This window comes from Pelecanus crispus, chromosome 1, assembly GCF_030463565.1.
Source record: "Pelecanus crispus isolate bPelCri1 chromosome 1, bPelCri1.pri, whole genome shotgun sequence".
Classification (NCBI taxonomy): domain Eukaryota; kingdom Metazoa; phylum Chordata; class Aves; order Pelecaniformes; family Pelecanidae; genus Pelecanus; species Pelecanus crispus.
Genome location: NC_134643.1, coordinates 98915293 through 98939500, shown reverse-complemented (window position 1 = coordinate 98939500; position 24208 = coordinate 98915293). Strand labels below are relative to the sequence as shown.

General features: G+C 42.9%; 1 protein-coding gene across 1 annotated transcript; it reads right to left on the bottom strand.

Moving 5' to 3' along the window:
• Window positions 1-18088: 18088 nt before the first annotated feature.
• LOC142597153 (lymphotactin-like) lies at window positions 18089-22522 on the bottom strand. The gene is made up of 3 exons (XM_075727707.1): window positions 22366-22522; window positions 19062-19179; window positions 18089-18322 (listed from the first exon to the last, which is right to left on the bottom strand). The coding sequence occupies exons 1-3, from the start codon at window positions 22520-22522 to the stop codon at window positions 18217-18219; spliced, it is 381 nt and encodes a 126-aa protein (XP_075583822.1). The 3' UTR covers window positions 18089-18216.
• Window positions 22523-24208: the final 1686 nt, after the last annotated feature.

Below are 24208 nucleotides of genomic sequence, written 5' to 3'. Positions count from 1 at the left end.
AAGCAACGGACTTCTTGCTATTTCAGTGGTCAGCAATACTTTTCTTCCTTCAGATTCTTTTTCTTTTTTCTTTTCCTTCATCCTGCTGTGACCTTGTTTTTCTTAATGATGGTCCCTTGCATGATGCTTGCCCATTTGCTTGCTTTCTTGGCTTTATACTTTCCAAAAATATGTTTGAGGTATGGCACATTTCAATGCTTTACCGATGAGGTCAGTATTAGTATTCCCAGTTTAGAGGTGACACAGAAAGGAAAGAAACTAGATCCCCAAAAAGCCAGTGTCTGAACCCCCAAAACCTGGTTGCCAATTTGATGCTGCTAATCTGGCCCTGCTTTTTCTGATACAGTTGCTCATCTCTGCTAGGTATATTCATAGAGTCAGCCTTTTTGCTTCACTGCCACGAGTGCTGGATCTGCCTGTTGTCTTTACGTGCTGATGTGAAAGCTGGATGTGTTAAAGCCTCAGCTTTCTCAGGAGGCTGGGCTACATCTTCCTGACAGTGGAGATGGGGCATCCTGGCGGGTTGTGTAACTATGCCACGACAAGCCAAGTCAGGCCTATGCCATGCGTCGTCATCTTCTGTTTCCAAATTATGCTTTTCTGTGATAACATCAGCTGCATTGCACAATCTTATTGCTGTTTGTTTTACAGTAATACTTGGAAATCCATCTGAATCCATCTTACACCTGGCAGGCCAGCAGTCCCATCCAATGTACCCTCCTCTGTGCAGCAGAAAGGCGCACACACAGTCATGGAGAACTTAATCTCTTGCTGCAGACCCAGAGTGTGGGTTGCAGTATCAGGCTGGGCTTGTATCACAGCCTCTTGTCCCCATTTCTGAATAGGAAGGTCAAAGCGGACCAGGTATCATGACAGCTACAGTGCTCCCTTGTGTGCTGTCACTTCTAGAAGCAGGTAGGACTTGTCTGTTTTAACCTGAAGGAGGGATGCTTACAGTTTAGTTAATTATATGACTTCCAGTAGTATCTAAAAACTGCAGTCAAGGACTAATGTGCTGTTGTATTGGTTGTCGTATACGAGTGAGCACAGTGAACTTTTCTGTGTTAAATGACAAATAAGTTTGTCTTTGGCACCAGTCCAAAGCTCTGCCGGTGCCAAGCTTGTCACTAGTGCTAATGACTTATTACTGCTGTCCTGCTAGTATAGAGTTTTCTCTTTGATTTGTTTTTTTTAAGTTACTTACCTAAAGTTGTCCAGTGATCAGTGAAAGAGTTAGAACCAGAATTCACACGCAGCTGGATCTTTTCCTTCAGTGTAGTTTGTACCTAGATCATTACCTAAATTAAACTTCAGGCTGACTTATGCTGGCAGAACATTATTATCCAACTAGGTCTCTGTCCAGAGCGGCAGAGATAATGCACTTTTCCAATGAACAGCTTAAAGTGTATTATCCTACTATGCCTGCCTGCTATTTACTTCCTCCCAGGTGGGAGTAACCTTGTAAGTGACTCTGATTAGCACAGATGGCTGTGTCTCTGTTGTTCCAGCCCTCCCAGCAGCCTGCTCTGATCCCAACAGATGGAGTGAGCTTGGTGCTCCAATGTTAGGAGCTGCAGAGGACATGTGTATGCTTGGTGGAAGCAGCAGATTGAGTCACTCAAATATTTATGGTGTTCTTCCTGTTGAAAAGATTAATGTGGAGATGAAAGTAGAGTGCAGAAAAAAATTGCTACACTGCAGAAGTAACCGTGGTTCCCAGTGTGGAACTATAAACAGCAAAACTGTGGAGACTGATTTATGAAGAACAAAAGGAGGAGGAATTCTGCAGAGCCCAGTTAAATGATGACAACTGCTAGGCCATGAGGAAGGCAAGCTGCTGTTTGAAGTGGGGCACAAGGGCACAGCCAAATTCAAGGAAACAAAAACGAGTGTACAAAATGCTGGGTGAACACTGCAGAAATGTTCTGGGCAGTGAGACCTTTCTTCTGCTTCCTAAGGGCAGTGGGAAAGAGTCCCAGCACTCTGGATAAATTGGTTTTGTAGTGAATAAAACAGGGCTACACTGTGTGTTAGAACTTGATGGCTGTGCAGGGGTGTAGCAAGGGAGGAAGTGTGGGCTGTTCAGACCTCAGATGTGGCTGTGCAAAGGCAAGTACTTGCTTTTCTGCCTCGGAGCAAGTGTGTGAAGAGCAGCTGGTAGCCGCTGCAATTCTTTGTCCTAAAGCATCTTCCTCTCTGCTGCTTTTGATAAAATTTGGGAATTACAGTAACTCCTCTGTTTCTTTTGTGAATCTCCTTTTTCTTTCCTTATAGCCTGAGCCAGTTCTGTCTGATATAAGCTGCAGGTTCTTCCTCATTCCTGGAAACTTCTGGGGGGATTAATGTTAGACTGGAGCTAGGGCGCTCAGGCTTTCACATGACATATTAGCTTGGGGATTTGGAAAGAAAGGCATATGACACACACTTTGGGAACAAATTCTAGGGATCTAGAGTCTGTGCGCATATGCCTGCATCTCTGAGATGGTGAAGATCATACTCCTTTAGCTCTCCCCCCTGCTACGAAATCTTTCAGTCCCAAGTTTCCTTGGAAGAGCTTCAGCTGTGTTCCTTCCCACAAGAAAATCAGTGCCATCATATCAATTCACTGAGTGAAATAGGCTTTGAATATCAGATAATTTACCACCCAGGTGGAAATCGGCAGCAATGCCAATTAAGTCAAAAGGTTATTGAGTTTGAAAGCGGTAGGGAAGTGGAATGAGACATAACCATTTAACAATGAAGCATTTATGATTTTTTGAAGTATATTTTTTCCTTCCTGGGAAGCATCCTAGAGCAATACATGATAGATCAAAAACTAACAAAGTGCCAGAAGATAAAAAGATAAAATTTTGGAGAGTGATGTGCAATTCCCCTCAATACAGGGCAATCTTATTCAAACTCTTTCAAATGCTTTTTTCAAGTTGTTTTTTTTTTTTTTTTTCCTCTTCCCGTACTGTAGCCCTAGTTCACATAATGTTGTCGTCTTGATAGTTTGGCTTCTTACTTTTGATAAAACAAATTAGCACACTAGATGAGCAACCCAGACACATTTCCAGATATCCTTTTTGTTCCTTATTGATTCCTGCATAAAAAGTACACTATTCACATTCAGTGTCCATGCAGAAATCTGCAGGTAGCTACTATAGTGCATTTTTTAATCTCTTCTCATTTTAGAACATATTTTCTTGGGGAACAGTAAAGCCCATGAGTATTACTGAATTCTGATTGTGCAGGTAAAGAAGCAGACCATATGTTCTGCACGTGTCCTGTGTGCAAACACAGAAGCTGCTGCACTGGTCCATTGTGAAGAGCGGAACAGCTGTCTCCTACAGGGGCTAGTGCATGTTCTTTAGAAGTGGGTATAAAAATCCCTTCTCTATTTAATGGCTCAGGTTGGATCAGTGAATAACACTTCCCCCCCGACACCCCCCACCCCCCCCCACCCTGTGTGGAGAGCAGCTTTATTCTCTGAAGTAAGCTAACTGAGACCAAACTAGGATTTTATCATTACTGATGTAACAACACTTACTGTGCTTCTTCACTCGGTGATCTCTAACCTTTTGTTGGGTTTTACAAAGTTACTGTACTGCAGTCACATTCTGTACCACTAATTTTTCTGTTTTTCGATTCATCTTCCCAGAATCTGTAATGTATAAGATTTCCTCCAGCTTCTGCCATTTAATCTGGACTTGGAGCCAGACAATTTTAGCCTGCGGAGGACTTTGAACGTCATATTGGTGAATTGGGCTTTTTCCTCCATTGTTCTGTAAAATGTTTCTCTAGGTCACTTACTCTCTTTTCCAGAGGATGCTAACACTTGATAAGGGAATCATACGGTTAACAAGTCCTGAGACTGTCTACCTTCCTACTCTTGATAGTATTACAGAAGTTTGCAACTGGCCTTTGCCAACTGAGGAGAGAGGCTAGGATACATATTACATAGGTAAATATTTATTCATGTGCATGAGGTATCCCAGCCAAATTGGGGTACACCAAATGTGGTTTTACACAGGATTCTTATACTCTTTAAGCATTCAGGTACAACACAATTTGACTAATCACTAACACCCACACTACCGATTAATAATCACAGTAAAAATTTGCAAAGCAGCTATATTTCTGCAGTATTCTTGATGCTTGTCTATTGATCCAGATGTCCCTGGAGTCAGTTTTGCTGTAGTTACTTATCTATGATGCCAGACGACGCTGAGAGGGTTTCAAAGATGTGTTAGAGGGGCTAGGATGCTGACGTTATCTTGGTTGTCCAGGGGTATCTTTTATCCTTCATAGACAGCTTTAAGCTTCCAAGAAGCAAAACCCTTATTGCCAGGGCCAGCCTGTACTTTAGCTTGTTTTACTTAAGCATGAACAATACCAAAGCCTCCAGTAAAATTCTACTATCTCATTACATTGCAGTGTATAGTGTGAACCAATATATATTAACAAAGTTAATACACTGTCATACTATAAAGACTGATTGATATTATAGTTAAGGGAGGGCATTTCCATAACAATAAATTAGCTTAGAATTTTTTAGAGAAACTTTTCCAATGGACTTTGGGGATGATTTCTTTTTCCTATCAATTGCTGTGGCAGAATTTTTTGACTTTAGCCCACAACAGCAGTATTGCAAGTTCATACTTTTGTACTAGCACTGACCATGCTGCTTATTTGTTGTGTTTTTTATAATTGTCTTGCTACCTAGCACCTAATATGGTCTTTCCTCTTATTACATAGCAAGTAAAATTATTTACATCTTTACCTATATTTGATGGGTGCCTTTGGGACAATGCTAGCTATATATTTTGTCTTTCTGTTATTGATAGATGAACTCTTCTATTTGGTTTCATGTGCGAGCAGGAGTTGCTCCTTCTATTCAACAATGTATTGAACAGATCTTGGCAATATCAAGAAACCCGATATAATCTAGATAGGTTTTGGAATATTCCATTGTATTTCTTACTTGCCTGCAGCGATCTCAATCTCTGTGGACTGTGACCCAGTCCATACAGAGAACAGTAGAATTGTTACGTGCTCTTGCTAAACTCCAGCTGGCATTGAAGACCACTGGCTGATGTTGTCCCCATCCCCAACTATGCATTCAGTGGTGCACAGTCCTTTGGGGCTTGATTATTTTTGCCACTAACCCATAACGTACTATAATCTCCCAGAGATTTGTCCCGTTACATTCTTTTAAAGATCTCACAGGACCTTCTTAGCATTTTTTGCAAGAGGTGCCTGCTGCTTTACACTTTGTCAGTAGTCAGCAATGGTGTAGTTGGCACGTGAGCTCCCTGTTCTGAAATTTGCGTCTTTCTTTCAGACCTGGTAATTCCTTTTTTTTTAATAAAGGAGTAATGTGTGCCTTCTCTTGACATTACACTTGGGCAGGTCATCTATCTGTGGCAGCTTTACTATGAGGCTTCTTTCCCAGTGGCTTCTCTTTCTCATTCTATACTGGTTTCAAAGTGCAGGGAAACTCTGGAGAGATTTTTCTGTCACTTGCCTGAAGCATCTCTCCAGTAACACTTTCCTCTCCAGATGCTTTCCTATTTTTGTGTTTAATAATGGAATTTCCTCTTAGTGTTACAAGTTAATTATACAGAAGTTCTAAATATTTCAGTCTATGTTACTGCTTTGCTGTCTTTTCTGAGCGCTCTCTTGAGCTTGCATTGGGGGGGGAAGAGATGGTTTCTGTCTGTATTCCTATTTCAGATATTTGTTTCAGCTGTCACTTGTTTGGAGGGTTGTCACTCATTTGGAGAGTAATCATTCATTTTAATCCCAAAGCTGCATGATATAGCTTTTGATGATATTTATAATCAGAAATTAAAAAGTAATGAGGACAGAGGGAGTCTTCCATACTGAAAGTATGAAACTTGTGACATGAATTTCCTGAAAGAATAAGTTTTGGGGATCTTATTTCAGATGTAAATCACATATTGCTTCCTACTTTTGGATATACATTTGCTAGAAAATTTGCCTGTTGTTGAGTCTTTATGAACTTGAAGATAGGTTTGTACCAAATCATAAAGTAGAGTGTTAAAACATTATTCTCCAGCTGAGATACAGGACTGCACTCTTGTGCATGCTGCATGCCTTCAAACACAGGTTATCACACTTGTTTGGAGTATGATTGCTGTTTGTTACCAGGTTACTACAATAAATTCCTGTAGTAATACCTGTGGGTTGTCCAGAAATTAAGTTGTGAATAATCTTTTTCTTGTGCTGTTCCCAGAGCACATGTCTGATGTCTGTAGTCCTATATACAGTCCTGGGAAAACTGAAGATTTCTAAGAAACTCTGTTCCCTCTCACTCCCAAACCAAAGCAAAATACTAGATAAAAACCTACTGGAGTATTTTGAGCACTGCTGATAGAAGAAAATTCTGGCAGTCCAGGGAGACAGATACTTTTTTTTATTATTTATTTGTTTTGCTTTTCCCCGGTCTTTTTTTCCCTATGCTGACTTTTCCAGTTTTTGCCACATTAAAAACACGGACCTTAAATAGCCACGTTTGTTAGCTATGTACTGGTATTGCTACTCATCCCCTGTAGTAAGGCTGCTGCCATTGCAAGGCTGTGGGACCCCACACAATCATGAAGGACTTTGCCCTCGGCTCACATTGAGGCAGCACCCACCCTTGTTCACAGCCTCCCCTCCCGGCTCCTTTCCATGACAGCAGTGATGGCCAAGGATTGGGGTATTTGGAGGTCAGAAGACAGGTTGTTCACCTTCCTCTCTGACCACAGGTCTGTTTTCAGGTATCAGTGCAAAAGTCACTTCTTTCACTACGCTCTCCCTCCATCAGTCTCTTTTTTCCACAAGCAAATAAAGATGAGACGGTCCTCGGATGTGCAGCAGCAGTTTGTCCCAGCAGGTCAACAGGGGAGGAGTGAGAGAGAAGAGTGTGAAAACTCGGGACACAACCTTATCTAACAAAAGTGAGGATGGTGCATAGCATGGCACAAGTAAATTTTTGTGGTGGCTTTTTTTGAGTGACTTGAGGAGACATGGGGAATCAGTGGGCCAGTAAGGCACAGCTGATACACAGGAGCATGGTGCAGGATGGCCAAAGCATGTTAGTGGCTGGTGGGCCCCCACCAGAGGTACAGATGTGTTCAACAAAGAGCTGCCTCTTCCCCTGCCTTCAGATGTGCCAGTGCTGAGGAGCTGGCTTTGGCTCCTAATCCCTGTCTAGTTTCGGAGAGAAGTGAGTGCTCCAGCATTTGGACTCCTTCCCACCCACAGCAGGTAACTTGTGCAGGATTTAGCATCCTTCATTGTTGAGCAATTCCCCCTTGGAAGCCTGGCAAAGGAGGAGTTTCAGGACGGGACTCAGCATGGCAGACAAGTTAACGGGGAGTTCCCCCTCCTGGCCATGGGCTGTGCTTGGGGCCGGGGCTCACCTGCCTGTGCCAGGGTGTTCGTCCTGGCAGTGATGGGAGGGCAATGCTGTGACATACAGCTGATTTCAGCTTGCTGTAACTCAGCAGAGCTGGGCTGGCAGGATCAGTGCTAGGATCATTGAAAAAAGGGGGTAGGAAGTCCCAAGCACCAGGTTCTGTCTTTACCTCATGTCGATAAAATCCAAACACAGTAACAGTATTGGATTTTCTCTGTCTTTTAGTGATGCCCACTCTTGCAGTTACCATGCAACTTGACTTTATCTGTCTTCATTGGCCAGGGCCAGGCAGTGCCTTGCCTTGTTGCTTTGTGATGAGAAGCATCATGATTTCTGTCTTGCACCCCTTCATACTTAAGATAGGAGAGAAGAAAACATCTTTGCCATCTCCCCTCTCCCGTACCAGCATTCAGTCTTGCCTTTCTGGGTTCATTCTGTGCTTTGTGTACCTGTCATTCTGACAGAGGCTCAGTATCTGTAGGATGTTCTGTAAAACAAAATGGTCTGGGAGCAGACCGAATTACTGCATATGTGCTGTTTAACTGGTACCTTCAAGTGATTTGTTGTGCTTTTGAGTCTTGCTGTGCATGACTGCAATCTCCACGTTATTTTCAATGACTTGGGAGAGCAAAAAATTTAAAAGACTTAGCAATGAACTAATTTTGAATACCACCAAAGCAAGTAATTTGCCTACTGATTATTGCCATTTTAAAATGAGGTGGAGAAAAAGTTGTTGACACAAGGGTAGGGATGATCATTTCTGGCAGAATAACAGTGGATCTGTTCCTTGGGCATGGGAAATAAGGGGCGTGTGAGGGAAAAGGATAATTTGGAGGAGGTTTGTTACGGAAGGGTGGAAGGGAATAGTGACCAGTGTGACCCCTTGTATGGAAGCTGATTGATTTTAGGAAGACAAAATGTGTCTGTGGTCATGACAGAAAAAGCAGTGGCAGGGTGATGATTTTGGAGGAATGTCGTGGTAATGGGACTCTTGTATGACTAAGGACAGGAGATGACTGTTTGAAGGGAAGCGTATGTCCAAAGTTTGAAAACAATTTGAAAAACAACAAAGTAGGGAAATTCTAGGGCAATCCCACTACATCAGGTTGTTGAGCTTTATTAACTTCATTTAATTGGCCTTCACAGGATGGATGGATGGATATCATCTATCTGGACTTCTGTAAAGCCTTCGACATGGTCCCCCACAACACCCTTGTCTCTAAACTGGGGAGATATGGGTTTGATGGGTGGACTGTTCGGTGGATAAGGAATTGGCTGGATGGTCGCATCCAGAGGGTCGTGGTCAATGGCTCGATGTCCACATGGAGACCAGTGACAAGTGGAGTCCCTCAGGGGTCCGTACTGGGACCAGTGCTGTTTAATACCTTCATCAATGACATAGTGGGATTGAGTGCACCCTCAGCAAGTTTGCAGATGAAACCAAGCTGAGTGGTGTGGTTGACATGCCAGGAGGACAAGATGTCATCCAAAGGGACCTGGACAAGCTGGAGAGGTGGGCCTGTGTGAACATCATGAGGTTCAACAAGGCCAAGTGCAAGGTCCTGCACCTGGGACGGGGCAACCCCCAATATCAGTACAGGCTGGGGGATGAAGGGATTGAGAGCAGCCCTGCCGAGAAGGACTTGGGGGTACTGGTAGATGAAAAGCTGGACATGAACCAGCAATGTGCACTTGCAGCCCAGAAAGCCAACCATATCCTGGGCTGCATCAAAAGCAGCGTGGCCAGCAGGTCGAGGGAGGTGATTCCGCCCCTCTACTCTGCTCTGGTGAGACCTCCCCTGGAGTACTGCATCCAGCTCTGGAGCCCTCAGCACAAGGAGGACATGGACCTGTTGGAGTGGGTCCAGAGGAGGGCCACAAAATGAGCTGAGGGCTGGAGCACCTCCCCTATAAGGCCAGGCTGAGAGAGTTGGGGTTGTTCAGCCTGGAGAGGAGAAGGCTGCGAGAAGACCTTATTGCAGCCTTCCAGTACTTAAAGGGGGCCTGCAGGAAGGATGGGGAGAATCTTTTTAGCAAAGCCTGTTGTGACAGGACAAGGAATAATGGATTTAAACTAAAGAAGAATAGATTTAGACTAGACATAAGAAAGAAATTTTTTACAATGAGAGTGGTGAAGCACTGGAAGGGGTTGCCCAGAGAGGTCATGGAGGCCCCATCCCTGGCAACGTTCAAGGTCAGGTTGGATGGGGCTCTGAGCAACCTGATGTAGTTAAAGCTGTCCCTGGTCAGTGCAGGGGGATTGGGCTAGATGACCTCTAAAGGTCCCTTCCAACCCAAAGCATTCTATGATTCACTGCTAGGAAATATCCTACTTCTCATTCTTATTTAACTGTCCTGTAGTCCTGGGCGAGTGTCCTGTTGTTGCAGAGCAGGCAGGAGTGCATCCATCACAAGGATGGCATGCCTGAGCATGACCTGCAGCTTCCTGCTTGCTCTGTGGACTTGTCATGTATCTTGTAGCTCACAGTAGCAGGGAATGATAACATAGTTGCCCGCTTAGGGTGGTCAAGGTAAGTCTGGCCTCAGCTGTTCGTGCTGGGCCTTATCCTGTTCGACAGGATAACTGAAGGCTCTGTACGTATTTTGAAGGGCTTCTCTGTGGCTTTAGGCATGGAGTGAGATGAGGATGCTTACTGAAAAGATGGGTACCAGCTGACATCCTGAGAGCAATGACATCTCTGGCAAGCATGATGTGATAGGACCATAGTCCTAGACAGTTTTTTTTATGTGTATAGGCTTCTGAAATACTTGTGAAGTGTCATGGGGTAATGTAGGGTGGGGTAGCCACAAGAGCCACAGGAACAAGCCACTCTATGGCTTGACTCTATTTATTCAGGAAAAGCACTTTATGGGGCTCTGGAGCTTTTTCTTGCTTAAGTTGTTTCTGATAAATGGATGAGCTGAAAAAACAATAAGGCATTCTTCAACATAGTAAAACAACAGAGATCTTGCATCAGATAAGGGGCAGTGCTAAAAAACCACTAGCTGCTGCATCATACGTGATGATGGGGCTGTGACAAATGTAACTTGCTAATCAGAACTAGCAAAGGGCTGATTGGAAGGCTTTGTTTCATGGTGATAAGTATTGACTGGTTAGGGCTTCCTGGTCTTGGGGACTTGGTAAGAGATAAGTTTGGCGTGAGAAGAGTGGTGATATACTTGTTTTCACAACCTCTCTGAGGAAGTTCTGTTTCAAACATGCGACCCACAGCCCAGGCTCTGCACCCAGGCAGCATTCACCTGGGAAAGACAAACTGGAAAGCCAAGGCATGCTGAGCAACAGAAAGTTGACTCCCATTCCTGGGTGTGTGTATGAGGTCCATATAGAGTGGATCATCTTTATAGAAGCATATGGGGCCACCCAGGGGAGAGGAGAGTAATCCTTAATGGAAATGGCTTGTGAAAACTGAGAAGAGTGTGCTCACTTTCTCTCCTCTGTCAAGACCAAGGCTTTCACTATTTCAGGGAAGTGGCTGTTTTCTTTCTTTCACTGCAGTGGATTTTGCCTCAGTACTGAGGTCTCAGCCCTGTGTTTGCAAGACCCTGTGAGTAGTAGGGTATGCAGTGGATTGTAAAATCATAGCTGTGCCAAAGACATGTTGGACCACTGCTCTGAGACATTGAACTGAAAGAGAGAACCAGAAGAGGATAACAAAGGGCTTGGGACAAGAGGGGAAGAAAAGTGACTCCAAGCCACTTCTGTCACTTCTGCTGGGTGGCTCATTTAATCCAGCAAGTCTCCCACAGGTTGTCTTTCTTTTCTGTGTCTAAATATGAGCATTAATGGTTGGACTGGATGATCTTAAAGGTCTTTTCCAACCTAGATGATTCTATGATTCTATGATTGCTAGCTAAAGACCACCGTGTTGTTGAGCCTGCTACCATCATGGCAAAAAAGTAGAATGATGCATGAAAAATAACTGGGGATCCTCACTTCAGTTGTATGTCTGGGAAAATCATGGCTTACTGTGGCACTTTCCATATATGCTTGTCTCTTGAGATGCCTCTGTTCAGATGTGATAGCTGGCAAGAAAAGCCTCATCCAGTATCACATTATGACACCTTTTCACTAACGTAGTGTCTGTATCTCTTCGAAAATGGATGAAGAAAGTGATCCTAAGAATTGCAGAGAAATGACCTCCTGATAGAGGGCCGGATCATTTGGATACCTGCAACACCAAATGCATTGATGTCTTCATGGATATCAATTCCTCTTAACTTATTCCTATCCAGTTAATCTAATTAGTCATCCATTGGTCTTGCAACTTTCCACAGCAAAACCAGCAGGATACAAAAACAGGGGGAGATGCTTCTAATCTTTCCTTTTTGCAGTTTTGTATCCTTCTGCATCATACTACATGCTTGTAGCTAGCTGCTTGAATAGTCTTCAGCATGATGCCAAGTTCATTGTGTGCTGACTCTGGAGGGTCTGGTTGGTTAATTGTCTGCAGACTGATGTGGGTCTGCTCAGTGGTACTCTGTATCTTCATTAGCAGTGTGGAGAAGGAAAGACAGAATGAGCTAGGGATTTCAGCTGATCATGGTAATTTGTTTCAGCTGGTGAAAGCTGCTGAGGTTTGTTAGACACTCCAGGAGGAATTAAACATCTTGGCAGTGCAGTGAGAGATGAAATTTGACATGGATAAAGCTACAATATTGCCCATTGGTACAACAGTAATTCAAGTTTCTCTTCACCTGCCTGGGCTCTGAATTTGCAATCTGCTCAGAAGGCAGAACATTAGGATAGATGTTATCACAAACAGCTTAATGAAGTGTATAGCTGCAGTTTTGAAAAGGGAACCGAGCTGCTTGCATGTTAGAAAAAATATAGTAACACTGGGTGAACTGATACATGGATGCTCTGGTAGAAAGTTAATGAAGAACACACACCACAAAATTAACACTGTGGTTGCCTCCTGTAGAGAACAAGAGCTCAGCAGGTGAAAAAGAATTATCTACTTGCATGGGTATTAAAAGTAAGTCAGATTAAATGGTATGAAAGAAATACTTAGAAGGCTATTCCATCTGTATTCTTCAGAGGCATAAGCTAACTCCTCTTGAGGCACAGAAGAGTGTGTTATGGACATGATTATTGTTTCTTAGAGGTTTTTTTACATCTTTCCTTTGAAGCATTCGTACTGGCTGCTGCCAGTGGGACAGAACATGGGAACGGACTTCATACCTGATCCCACCAAGAAATAAATTACATTTCCATAGCAAAATTACAGTGATACATAGTACAGTGCTCTGTCGTATCAGTAAACTCTGAGATAGCGCTTCGTTTTGGTCATCCCTCCTTTAAAGAAATGCACTGACATCTTGTTAAATGCTAGATCTGTGAAACTTTGTGCTGAGTTGGATATTTAATTCAACAGGAGATAGCTTCAGGAAGTCTAAAACTCAAATGCAAGAGGTGAGGTTTTAAAGCAGTCTGGAAAACTCTGCAATCCTGACAAGGGCAAGTTTTTGGCTACCAGACCGGCCTCCCCAGGAGCGAGGTACAGCATAGTGTGTGAAAAGAATTTTGACCTCTTAAGGTGAGGAGCATAAGGATGTACTAGAAAATACAAGAACCAAGGGCAAACACTACCTTTACAGGTTGCATAATGCACTTAATGTTTATAGTGAGTGTTTTAAACCCATAAGAGTAGGAAATACAAACATTTTCAAAACGTCGTTCTCCCCTTACAAATGCACAGGGTAGACAATACCGCCTTTTCATAAAGTGATCACATGACACTGGGTAAGTACCTTACTTCTTGATTTGTCTTTTCAGTACCAGGTTACAACCCAAACACTTTTTCCTGGAGCTGTAATCATTTGGGAGCCATTCTCACACCAGGTGGCACAACTTTGGTTTCTATTTTTTCCTCAATTTACCAGTCTGGATTTGTTTTTGTTTTGCAAGCATTATTGTGCTGGGAAAAACTGTTGTTCAGACAGTCTAAAGGTGAGATTCTTCTCCTTGCAGGTTATAGCAGCACAGGAAGAGCCAAGGTAAATTCCCAGTCAGCACACCTGGTGCCCTACCTGTAAGACCTGGGCATGGGAGAAGAGTTCAGTCACCAGGGTCTGGTCAGTCCTTGTGCTGGTACGTGCATTATGGGGCCTTGCTGACATGACCATTTTGTGGTATGGACTTGCAGGCATAAAACTGAAGCCAATCCTTTCACAAGGGCACTTGGAAGCTCAAGGGTTTCCCATCACAGATCTGAGGTCTGTTCCTGCAGAGTACCAAGATGAACATGTCGGGTCTTTTTGCTTTCAGCCTGGAGCTACCAGTGTTGTGCAAGTCAGTGCTGGTTGGGAATTTGAAACACCTTGTGTCATTTCTTCAAAGTTTTGCTTGCATTCAGTGGTCTGGTTGGGTGCTCACATGGCTTTACCTCAAAGCTTGTGCAAAACATGCTTGGGCCAGATTTTGCAAAAGAATCTCGTGCTTGGCTGTTCCCAAAGGGGACAGTGGGAGTTGTTGGCTAGTGAGCACTTTCAGTGAGAGGCGCCACTAATGACTGTGCTTCATGGTACTGACCTAGTATCCATCCAATTCCTGAGACACTAGCCTGATGTATTTAGTTGTTTTCTTTGAGGAGGGAAACTACAAAGAAACTTGTTTTCCCAAGTCTTGTTATATGCATTTATCTCTTTAGTTTGCAAATTGCATGCCTTCTATAAAGCAGCTGCACGGTATGTTCCTTGAGTCTAGGTCATCATTTGTTGAGGAAACAAATCAAAGACTGTGACTAGATCCTCAGCAGATGAAAAATGGGATTTGAAGCCAGTCAGTTTTTGCTAGCTAAGGACTTGACTCCTGTTCTTTAAGAGTCTGTTGCTTTCTTTTTTCTTTTTTAGCATTTCTTGTGATGGGAGACAATTATGAAGTAAAAGGAGAAAAGACATCCAACTGTTCTCATGTGTGACTCTTCCAAGATACAATTGAAGGTTGAGAAGGAGGCATAAATAGTGTTTGGATGGGGAAGCAATAAAGCTTTGTCACCTGGCTATTTGCTGTTGTCCTATAATAGAGCAAGGACTTTGAAATCTGCTGCTGTCATAGAGGAGTTTTACTCCTCTAGCCAGGGACAGCTATAGTCTCAGCACTGTAGAGTGAGGCTCTGGTATTTTGTCAAGTGTTCATAGGACTGCCACTGAGTACAGGATACTCATCGCTGCGTTCAAAGCTGTGCTACAAGCAGTGCCTAGTCCTCAGTGACTCTCAGTGCAATTGAATTCTGAGTGGCTGCTGTTCTTTTTGAAAAGAACATTTAATTGTTTAAAAATATAACAGTATCAACCTTTACTGATTTGCAGTCTGTGCTCTGCACTTGCAGCAAACTGATGTTTACAGCCGCCTTGGTGGTTAACCCATGGGAGTGGTGGTAAAGAGCAACAACTGTGCCTCTGAGCATACAAAGGAGTTAACCACACATTTTCTGCTGAGGATCTTGACAGTTACAGTGAATATTAATGGGCTTCAGTCAGGTGGTATCTTGCAATTATACATCGTTGCCCCGAGTCAGTAAGACCACCTATGGCACTCCATTTGCCCGTACATGTTGATACAGCCCAGCCCTATGCTGTATGTACTTCAGCAGTAGAATGATCAGATGCTGTAGTAACTTGGCTGGTTGGTGAAGTGTTATGTATCTTCCTAGCACTGCTATGGGTCACTGGCTTATCTAGCAATTTTCAAGATACTAATGTAATGATCTGGATTTCATTTTCTCCTTCTCATTGTGCAACTTGTGTCATGCAGGCCTGGTACATCACAAGCTGTCCTAGTGTCCTATGACCAAATGAATGTCGTCTTACTTTCCTTAAATAAAAAACAAACCCAGTCATTTCTCTTTAGCTAGCATTGTATTTTTTTGTGTTAAGTATGTGTTTTGGGGGAAGGCAGGCAGGTTCTTAAAAAACAGCTAGTCTAATTCCTGTTCTGCTGAAAACTGTATGTGTTTCCACCAAAACTCCTGCAGGTTGCACTGTGTAATTACTGTCCCATTGGCAGACTCAGATGAAAGTTCTGCTAACTGCATAAAAATGGAAAAGGAACTGCCTGATGCTATACTAGGAAGAATTTGAAGTGTTTTTCACTGGTGCTGTTACCTCAGAGATACAGAGGCAAACCCAGGATTTTTTACCACATATTTTTAGGCACTGCCTAAGTGTGTCTGCAGAAGAGCATGCCATATTACTTGTACAGCCTGGTTGAATCCATGGGTGCAAATTTTCCTGGTGTACAGTCTACAGAAGCCTCTCCCTCTCCTTCAGGGACACTAAAACTCACATAACAGGGAAAAGTGCCAGGCAGGAGCAGTGCCATTACAAATAAGCTTCCAGATTATACACAGCTAGAGACGACAAAAATAGCACACAACTGGGACCACAGCAAGGACTAGGGTAAGGAATGGTCACGGAAAGACAGGGAAGTCCCTCGGGTTTAATGAATGAGTAGGAAGAGATGTTAAAAGCACAGATCACCCATGGTAATTAAGTCCCCAAAAGTGCACAAGGATCATTACGAATCTTGCAAGGTATAACAAACAAGGTGTAATTATTAAGTAGGATGATTCAGTCTTAAAAATTATTATTCATCATGCTATGAACTGTGATGAGGATGAGCAGATATGAAGTATTAATTGCTATGTGATGGTTGATTTAATATATCCTCAGGTGGTGATAGTCCTAATTAAAAAAATTATATTCACTTCAGCAAGATTAATTCCAGGATAAGATACTACTGACTATAAGCAAAGGCATTAAAATTCCGCCTGCCAAAAGCATGTTAGTTAGTTCTGGTCCTGGATGAATTTGATCAATGGAAGCTGATGGTATTCATCTGAGAGATTACCATAGAACTGCTTTTATAGGTGACCTGGTTTTGTAGCCTGCTGCTAGTCTGATGATGCTGAAGGGGACAGAACTGTTAGTGTTGTCTATAATAGGAGGGACTGGGGCCTTCAGGATGGTGATTCAAAATGAATGAACACCAGTTTATATATTGCCGTACTCCAGAAACATCTTATCTCAACATTTCTTTCTACCTGTAAAACTCTTCTTGCAAAGATGGTAGCAACAACTGTTTTTTTCTCTGGTGTAGTTGATATTGAGAAGTTCAGTAAGGAAGCATCACTCCGTATAATGGAGGCTCAGTAGCCTGCCTTGGCTCTGTTCTGTAGTATGACACGTACAGTCAGTCATCCTTCTCTTCCCTGCCTGAGCAGTAGCACTGCTTTAAAACCTGTCCTGGATGGGGAAAACTAAATGTGTTTCCCTACGCAGGACTGGGCTATGACAAAATGTGAGCCATGGGAGACAAATCCTGTCTGCAGACTTAAGCAGAGCAGGGAACTGTAAAGGCTGGCTTTTAGAGTAATGTGCTCTTATTTCTGTAGCGTAGTCTGGAAGCGTTGTAGTTTGATGTGTGTCACTAAGAGGTTATTTGTGACGAAAAGCCTATAGTTTAGCAGCAGTGCAGGCTACATCCATGTGGTAGTGTGAGAGGAAATTTATTCCTGCAGCTCCTCTGCTTGTACCTCTCTTCCATCCCTCAAGCTCCTCAAACGCCATTTTTTTCCTCTCTCTGCCCAGAGCTCTTCCATGTCTGCTTCTGATAATGTGGGGATCATGCTAGTGTTGTATGAAGTCTGACTTTTAAGTACCCAGACTTTTGAAGAGGTATTTTCTGAAATATGGGTCTTGCAGCTGAAATATGGTGTAGGAAGCTCAGAATCAGCTTGCTTTTGAACAGTCTGAGTCACGAGCTGGCAGTAGTGTCAGCTGTAGCTGGCTTGGCCAAAAGTTCTCAGATTTGTGGTGTCACCTTGGTACCCGTTTCAACAGTCTCCATCTGTATTACATACAAGCAGACAAGCATACTATTTGATTCCAGGTTTACAGTAACTTTATTAAAATTCAAAACCTTCTCTTAGTAGACTTTATAAATTTTAAAAATATAAGACTCTTTACATATACATAGTTCTCTAGATGAGGGAGGTCCTATGAGTTTGTGAAATACAGATTCCAGACATGCTTTGTTCTTACTTATTCAGAGAAAAGCAAAGGAAAAAGTAAAATGGTGCTTTTAGGTAGTCTCACATGAGGGTGAAACTGAAATAACTTCACAGAAGTCGGTGGGTAGGATAAGTCTTCCCCAGTACAAGGCTGCCCTGAATTACTCCAGGTCATCCCTTGGTGAGAGTATCCATACATCATCATGGACTGACCTAATAGTGCAATACTGTGTATAAAAATAGAAGGCCCAAAGGTCGTCTTCTGAATATTGCACCGATCAGGTGATGGTCTGAAGCATGCGATTAGTTTACTTATCGATTATATAGGTACGAGTAGCCATTAAATTATAGAGCACCTTCTCAAAGCCAGCACTCATTGCAGAACGTTCTGACCTCCCTCAGGATGGAGGCCCACACTCATCCAGCTCTGTGGCAGGTCACCTTCTTCCCTGCAGTATGTAAAACTATCTGCCATTGACCCTTAAATGCCACACTGGTCAGGACAGTAAGGATGAGAATATATCTACATTCAGTTGTAAATAAATATTAGCAAGCATTTCAGAAAACAAGCAGTGTATCAGAGTCTAGCTATAAAACGAAGATGTCAGCAGGCACTCAACCAGTGATGAAGAGATTCTGGTGAGTTCATGTTTGGTCAGAGATTTTATTGCCTGTTAATAAACAGGAATTAAAAGCAGATACTAAGGCTTCCTTCCCTGTTATGTGCCGCGCTGATGATTCCATTTAGTTGGCCTTAGATGCTTGCCTGGGACAGGATTATTTGCCTCTGGTGGTACGTTTTTCATCTATTTTCTTCATAGCAGCCTTCACCCACTTCTGATTAGGGCTTACGCAGATCTTGATTCCTTTTGTGGTGATAAACCTATAGGAAGAAAGGAAGCAAGCAAGCCAGGCGGCTGTTAAATTCCAGTCTCCAAACCCAGGTTTACTGTTCTTGGTTTTTATGCAGAACATGAGGAACAATGTGGTAAAATCGTATCACATGCTGGAGTTTGTAGCTAGTTGGAATAACAGCAGTTAGCAACATCAGTTCCCTATTGATGGCATAGGTACATATGTATGTAACATACGTGGTCATGCGCATATATAGTGACACTGAAAGAAAGGAGCATACTTGATATTCTGAGATTGTATATGAAATCATGATGCGCATTTACCTCCCAGGAGCAGATCCCAGATTTGATAAAAACGCATGCTCGTGAGATCAAAAGACCAAACACAGCTCCTAGCAGGAGTTGGAGCTACCCCAAACTCTGCATTCCCCTTGGCACAATTCAATGCACTGGGCTTCTGACTGCTCCACCCTGACCCCTCGCTGAGATTTTTTTCTCCACTTTCAGGGCACAAAAGATCTGGCTGTTCAGTGAGATTTCTGCCAGCATTTGTGAGCAGCACGCATCTCCCAGCTCTCTGAGACCCACCCTTCTCCCCTCACTCCCTCAGCTGCCAGGTGACCTCTTCAGGGGGGAACTGGAAGGGTGACCTGAACTAGCCAGATTTAGTGATTTGGGCCATGAAGTGTCTTCTGATGTCCTTTCCTTTTTGATGGTAGTGTGTTTGCATAGACAAGTCTGAAGGTGAACTGTGCACTGGATACTTACATGATGGCATTCACTGGAGATTGTTGCTTTTCATAGTTGACAAGAGTTTGGATGTTCAGTTGCCGTGTAGACAGATTTACACAATGGTATTTTTGCATGGACTGACTTCCAATGCTCCCTAGAAGGGGAAAGATAGATAAATGACAAAGGCAGTCAATGCTATGTTCATATTTAGCCATAATTACCTAATGAATTATGAATTCCAACAGATTTCCAGTTGTGGTTAGAACATGAGTGTCTCATGATGTACAGCCACAATACCAGTTATACAAGAGAGGTTAAGGGTTTGTTTTTTTGTTTTTTTTTTTTTGTGACGCAGCCTACCATCTCTAAAGTGTTATTGCTGTTTCAATAAAGATGCTAATCTTTAGCTGTTCTCCTGAACATCTGTATAACATTCTGCTCCTAGGGAATCACTGCTTCCATAGCAGAAAAGGTATTTGGCATCATTCATAATGAGGTCTGCATCACCTGCAAATAAGTGTCTATAGGCAGTAGTGCTTTGAACCAGCACCTTTACTGGCTGCATTTCCAAATGGCATCTGAACGTGTATCAGTAATTCCCTCTACTTTCCAAGTGATGGAAAAGAAAGCAAGGCTACTTGTCTCACACTGGACATCCAAAACTAGAATTAAAAAAAAAAAAAACAAACCCAAACCGTTGAAAGAAAGGGAGGTATATCTGCCAGAAGACTAAGTACTTGCATACTCTTGCTATAAATCTAGTTTCATAGGCAATAGAGTGCTACTTAATCCTCTCTTTCCTCCCCAGCATTTCCATACATATCAGGGAAACACACTGGTGAATAATAAAGAGAATCTCAATATCAGTGTGTCCTGGTTTCGGCTGGGATAGAGTTAATTTTCTTCCTAGTAGCAGGCACAGTGCTGTGTTTTGGATTTAGTAGGAGAAGAATGTTGATAACACACTGATGTTTTTAGTTGTTGCTGAGTATTGCTTATGCTAGTCAAGGACTTTGCAGCTTCCCATGCTCTGCCAGGTGCAAAAGAAACTGGGAGGGGGCACAGCCAGAATAGTTGATCCAAACTACCCCAAGGGCTATTCCATACCATATGACGTCATGGGCAGTATAGAAACTAGGGGGGTTGGCCGGGGAGCAGCGATCGGTGCTCAGGAACTGTCTGGGTATCGGTTGGTGGGTGGTGAGAAATTGCATTGTGCATCACTTGCTTTGTATATTATTATTACTATTATTACTATATTATTATTATTATTTTACTTTATTTTATTTCAATTATTAAACTGTTCTTATCTCAACCCAGGAGCGTTTCTCACTCTTACTCCTCTGATTCTCTCCCCCATCCCATCAGGGTAGGGGGAGTGAGCGGGCGGATGCGTGGTGCTTAGTTGCTGGCTGGGGCTAAACCACAACACAGTGTAAAATTCTTTGGACAGTTGTTACCTTACATGATGATACCCAAAACTGGGAGTTTATTTAAATAGAGATGCAGTATATGTATACATTACTGGAAGCCTCCGCTTGGCTAGTTTCTGGTTTTCTCCCACCCATCAAAGCCAGGTTTGGGAAGGCATAAGGGGGACAAACAGAACACTGCTCTAATCTGAGGTTTCCTTTTAAAGAATGTATAGAGAAACTGACTTGAGAGAAGTCCAAGAGCTGTTCAGGTGCAACTTGCTAACTATAAAACCTGCTTCACATCATCTCATTATCTGTGAGCTTTTCTTTGTTTGAAATAATTGGAATAGCTGAGGCAAACACGCGTCAGCCTTTGGAGAAGCTGTAGCATACCAGGGCATGGGTACTGGCAGAGTTGCTAGTTCTTGAGATTTTGTTTCCCTGAAGGAATAGCTCTTCTGATCTTGCTTTAGTCATGAGTAACATGCTGTATTTTTTGATGATTCATTACAAATAGGTATCTTACTGCCTCACTCAGACTGGTTTTCAAAATGTGGCATTAAAGAGCTCACAGAGAGTCAAGGAATCCTTACTAGTCCTGGAAATATTCTGTCTACTACTAAACAGTGTCCAGGGAATATGCATGCAGGGAATACCAGCAGAGCTTCTCTAAGCCTGGGAACAAAACCTAACTGCTCTGTACCTATAATTACCCTTTTTTTTCTGGTGGGTTGGTTTTTTTTTTCCTTTATCTTTCTTCTTTCTAATCCTTTTTCTATCCCTTGCACACCATCTCACTGTGCTTTTTCAGACTTGGTGATATTTATGGCAAATTATACAACCTGGAGAATGACATTACAAGCTGGCAGTCTGTGATACGAAGCCACATGTTGCCGAGATGAACAGCAGCAGCATTAGTCAATGTACGAGAATGTAGTATGGTCTAGCTGTAGGGGTACTAGGTCAACATACTCAGTATGTAGCTACATAATCTTGTGAATGCTTAGCAGGTCTCAGTTTGGTTTTGGTGCGGTTTTGTAAAGATGCCTTTTCTGTGTGTTTGTCTTTGCATATTTTTGTGGGTTTGCATATGGCTTGCATATGAGTATTTTCTGTGATTTTTATGTGCTTGTTTGTGTGAATATGACTGTGTATGAGAAGGCATGTGCTTATGTGTGTATGTTCATGTTTTCGCATGATACACAGAGCCTAATCTAAAAGTCTACAGTGATGTTTAGGTCTGTGACAGACTTATTTAAAGCATGGCTAATAAACATAGCTTATCTCAGTGCTCGTAAATGGTCTCAGACAAGATGTTAAACTGTATGAAGTCAGGAGGAAAGAGAAGATATTGTAGGAATCCATTGCTTTCCTTTGCAATTTTTGTTCATAGTTTGTCTGTCAGCACCAAAATATTTGGCTAGAAACAAGCAAATAGGCAATATGTGACATGCAACTGGTAGAACTTTTTGAAACAGGGGCATTAGAGGGATTAAGGCTATATAGTTAGACAAAGACAAATTAAAGCAATATAACAAAAGTACATATGAAAGTAGTATACCTGGAAAAAGAAAAAAGTACATCTTATTCAGGAAACATTTTTTCATAAAATGTTATTAACCTATAGAGCTCATTGCTCTATGGCATCAGTGAGAGTAAAAGACATTGTGTCTCCAAGATTTTATGACTTTAAGAGAGAGAATAAGGCACAGAAACTCTCCTCGCATTAAGGCAGAAGCCAACCACTGATTGCCAGGACATCAGATAACATGATTTCCCATGAAACTGCCTTTCTTGCAGTTCTGATCTGGATTTCTTGTGAGTTTTATCTTATGAATCAGCTCTGGCAGAGAATAAATGCTGCTCATCAGACCACTGGTGCAATGTGGAGCAATTCCTGTCTTCCTCTTGGGTTGTAAACTTACCTTTCACCGTGTGCACAGCAAAGATGCCAAGCCAGAAGAGGACGAGGATAGCTGCAGCGTGGAGTTTCATTGCTGAAAGCTTTGGTGGCTTCTTTGTCAAGGCAGAGAAGAAAGTGTCTATTGTCAACCCTCTTTCACGGAGTTTATATATTGTCATTCAGTGGTCAGTTCTTGTGTTCACTTTTGGGGCGTCATGGGGGGGCTGAGTATAAGTGGAAAAAATTGAGCGGCAGTAATTTTTGTGGTGACAGAGAACCACCTTCTCTCCTCCACCCATCCTTCACTAGCCCCCCTGTGAAGGCTTTTCCTGCTCAAACCCTGCTGTGGTTGCACTTGCTTCTGTGTTGTGAGTGGGGTTTATTTCAAGCTGCAAAAAGTGAGAGCTCTTGCTCTGTAGTGGAAACCTTTAATAAAAGTTCCTGTCCTTTCACACCTTGACTTGGAGAGCTGTAGCTAAGCTGCACCGCAGAAGCAGAGAGTAACATTCAGAGTTACCTCTTTGACCAATGGACCACTTTAAAAGGGGAACTGTGAGCTAACTGAGGATGGAAACAGGAACGCCTTGGCTTTTTCCATAGTGGCTGTAGATGGTTGGTCACTTTAATGCGTAGCTTTGGAGGGCTATCCCTCCTGTTTCCTCTGTGTGCTGGAGCTTGTTAAAACTTCTGTTTTCTCTGTGATTCGATGTGGCCAAAGCTGATATCGCTACGTGCTGGGAGAAGGAAGAGTGAACGCACTTTTACATACAGAGCCAGATCCACTAGCCCTCCTGCCAGTCAGGCGTAACTAAAATACAATGGTTTCAAAGAGGAATAAGAGTTTATAAAGATTTAGTGTTGGTGTTGGTGGGGGTTTTTTTTGGTGGTTGTTGGGTTGGGTTTGGTTTTTTTTTTTGTGGTGTGGTCTTTCTAGTATAAAGATGGAGCCCAAGAAAGTAACCAGGCAACTAGAGAAACACCATTTATAGGAAAGAAGAAAAAAGTTCATTGCAGTTCCATGCAAACATGGTGTGGATAACAGGTCTGTCAACTTGTTCCAACCGTACCTCTATCAAAAGTGTCCTTTTTTGCAGTCTGTGCTAGTCCTATTACCCAGTTCTAGGTGTCCTTTCTGTGTTGTGGTAAGGCGGTCTGAGTTACTGGACAGCATTGCTACATGCCAGCAGTTCTGCAGCCACAAATATTTTTCAAGCAAGCTGTGGACGTCCAGTCCACAGGTGAAGCAGCACCTGAGCTGGCATCATTGTCCAGAGCCTCTGAGCAGAAATCTCCTCTCGTGCTTTACACTCTGGAGCACTTCTGTGCCCAGTAGAACAAGCCATGCTTTGCTGGGCCCACGGAGACCCTAGCTGGGCCTGGTGTGAGTAGATAAGCACCAGACTGCCTGATGCCTGAGATTGTCAGGCAGCGGTGTAGAATAGCTGTCAGTGCAAAGGCTGGAGCAAGCGTCCATTCATGCGCGTCTGCAGTTTCCCCTGCTCTTACCCCCAGGCTTTGCCTCAGCTGGTTACTTCCAGTTTTCCACATTCTTGATAACATCAATGTAAATTGCTTTGTATGGGGAAATGCAGTGTGTGCAAGTCAATTCCCTAAGATTCCTCAGGCAAATTGAGATTGAGCTAAGAACTGAGCTCAAATACTTGTCTCCTAGGCTGTAATGGCTGGTCTGTAACCTCAGGAACAGCCTGGAGGTCTTGCAGGTAGAGAACATAGAATGTTTTGGGTTGGAAGGGACCTTTAGAGATCCCCTAGCCCAACCCCCCTGCAGTGAGTAGGGACAGCTTTAACTACATCAGGTTGCTCAGAGCCCCATCTAACCTGACCTTGAATGTTGCCAGGGATGG

Excerpts from the sequence above, each read along its gene's own strand:
- LOC142597153 (XM_075727707.1), bottom strand. The coding sequence starts at position 22,522 with ATGACAATATATAAACTCCGTGAAAGAGGGTTGACAATAGACACTTTC. Across the intron at positions 19,180-22,365 it reads TGCTGTGCACACGGTGAAAG|GGAGCATTGGAAGTCAGTCC; the intron begins GTAAGTTTACAA and ends TTCCCCTTCTAG. Across the intron at positions 18,323-19,061 it reads TCTCCAGTGAATGCCATCAT|GTTTATCACCACAAAAGGAA; the intron begins GTAAGTATCCAG and ends TTCTTCCTATAG.